The sequence below is a fragment of the Botrytis sinoallii genome (assembly GCF_014898435.1).
Source record: "Botrytis sinoallii strain Bc 23 chromosome Unknown BSIN_002, whole genome shotgun sequence".
NCBI lineage: Eukaryota > Fungi > Ascomycota > Leotiomycetes > Helotiales > Sclerotiniaceae > Botrytis > Botrytis sinoallii.
The window spans coordinates 255413-257866 of record NW_024066029.1 but is presented as its reverse complement, the minus strand read 5'-3'; the positions used below and the strand labels follow the sequence as shown (position 1 = coordinate 257866).

General features: G+C 39.2%; 1 protein-coding gene across 1 annotated transcript; it reads right to left on the bottom strand.

Annotated features, from left to right (window-relative positions):
• Positions 1-459: 459 nt before the first annotated feature.
• Positions 460-1216, bottom strand: EAF02_001318 (uncharacterized protein; the record flags this gene model as incomplete). Its single annotated transcript, XM_038897366.1, has 2 exons — positions 460-769; positions 999-1216. The coding sequence occupies 2 exons, from the start codon at positions 1214-1216 to the stop codon at positions 460-462; spliced, it is 528 nt and encodes a 175-aa protein (XP_038762341.1).
• Positions 1217-2454: the final 1238 nt, after the last annotated feature.

Here is a 2454-nt window from a genome sequence, read left to right as displayed (position 1 = left end):
ACTAGTTCCTCCTCAGCACTCGATCGATCGCTTTTGCGGCCCATAATAGAGAAGCTCTATTAGGGTTAGCGGTAGATTGTCGAAGCTCAGAGGAGCTGTGTTATGAGGTCCACACTAAGGTGGCCTATGAGGCGGCATATAGAGTGGATCCATGTGGATCCCAAAGATGGGGATTGGCCCATATATACGAAAATTTCGTCGCTATAGCCTTAAGTCGTAGAACAGTGGGAGAGTGGCCCGATCACTTTACCACTGAACCAGCCGGGCTCCTTGCGGAGGACAATGGTCCTTTTTGTCTATATACTCATTTATAATAGATATAAAAAAAAAGAACATCTAGATTCTAAATAAATATTTAACATCTAATATTTATTTATTTATTCAATTTCTTATCTTATATTATATCATCTTATATCATATCACCTCATTTATTCTATTCTATTTTTATTTAATATACTATTAATTCTCCTCTTCCTCCCTCTTTTCCTCTCTCTCCTCTCCTCTCTTCTCCTTTCTCCTCTCTTCTCTTCTCTTCTCTCTCTTTTTCTCTTTTCTCTTCTCTTCTCTTCTCTTCTCTTCTCTTCTCTTTTCTCTTCTCTCTCTTCTCTTCTCTTTCTTCTCTTCTCTCTTTCTCTTCTCTTTTCTCTTCTCTTCTCTCTCTTCTCGTTTTTTCTTCTCTTCTCTTTTCTCTTTCTTTTCTCTTCCTTCTCTCTCTTTTCTCTCTTCTCTCTTCTCTTCCTTCTTCCCTTCTCTCTTACCCGCGATCCCACTATAAATATATCCAAAGCATTTTATATAGTTACTTTCAATACCAAACCAGCTACACAACCTAAATAATCAATAACCTAACACCTACCCAACCCATGCAATCAATAGAAATATACTAAAAGACCCAAAGACCCAAATACCCAAATTACCCAAATACAAACACAATACTCTCCAAACTTAACTTCGCCTGAATTAATCTATATTATAGTACGTCCCTTTCTCCTCCTCACTCTTCCCTCCTCGTCCCGCCTCTTCCCTCCTCTTCCCTCCTCTTTCCCTCCTCTTCCATCCTCTTCCCTCCGCTTCCCTCGCTTCCCTCCTCTTCCCTCCTCTTCCCCTCCTCTTCCCTCCTCTTCCCCTCGTCCCTCCCTCTCCCCTCCTCTGCCCTCCTCTGCCCTCCTCTTCCCTCCCTCTTTCCCTCCTCTTCCCTTCTCCTTCTCCTCTTCATCCCTCCTCTTCTTACCTTCCCATTTCTATCTCTCTCTCCATCTCCCTCCTCCCCTCCTTCTCTTCACTCCCTATCCCCTCCCCCCCTATCACCTAACACAATAACAAGCCTTCCTATTTGTTCTCCCCTTTCAGACACCTACTTCTCCTTATATTACATTATCATCATCATTATCATCATCATTATCATCATCATTATCCTTCGTCAATCCCTACAATCGAATATTCAATATTCAACATCCAATATCCTCATCAAACCATCAACAATACATCAACTCATTCGCATCACCACAATTAATCAAAAGAATCAAAAAGTTTTGTATCAATATTTTATTTTTTTATTCTCTTCTTCCCCCCTCCCCCCCTATCCTCTCACTAAAAACTATCTAATCTGCTTGCTTTCATTTTGCAAGTCATAATACAATTGTTCCCGTATTCCCATTCCCATTCCCCCTAAACTTTTATATCATCCACTGCCTATCCTTCCATTTCAGTTCCCATCCATTCAGATCATATACAAAGATTCATGCTTCCTCTCGAAAGTTCATGATCTTATTCTCTCAAAAAGAGGAAAAGCTTGAACTGAAAATAAAAAAATCCCAAGGACTTTCTCAAAAATCCATCATGTGGTATCATCCCAACGCCAGTTGAAATAAAATCCGCTGGTATCAAAACATTCTTTGAAAAAGAAACCATTCAGTTTTCTTCATAACACTTTTCCTCGAAAAAAGCTTTTGTGTAAAATGAAGAAAGACGCAAAAGACGCAAAAGAACACCGATCCATAATTTCCCATTCCATACCAGTTTATTCCCATACCAGTGTTCTTTCCATCCCCCAAATATGTGTGGAAGTTGTTGATCTTTTTCTTCCAAGTCGCTATGTGAATATGTAAAAGAAGAAAAGTAAAAAAGAAAGGAAAAAAAAAAACAGACAAATATCCCACCCCTCCTTGATCCTGTGATTGTAAAAACATTCGCTATAATGCAAAGTAAAAAAGCAAAAAGACATTAATTCGTGCCCAATGCTATGACCATGTAAAACTTCCACACGTCTTGTTTCTATGCCAAGAAACTCCATGACGATGAATGCAGTTTTGACTGTGAAGTCGATGTAAGACTTGTAAATTACCAAAAGGTAATACAAGTCAAACGTATAAATTGTTGTATACTGGTGTTGTTTACTCGATGCGCAGATAACCCATTACATTATGCGACTAACACGTAGTATTGTTCAGAAAT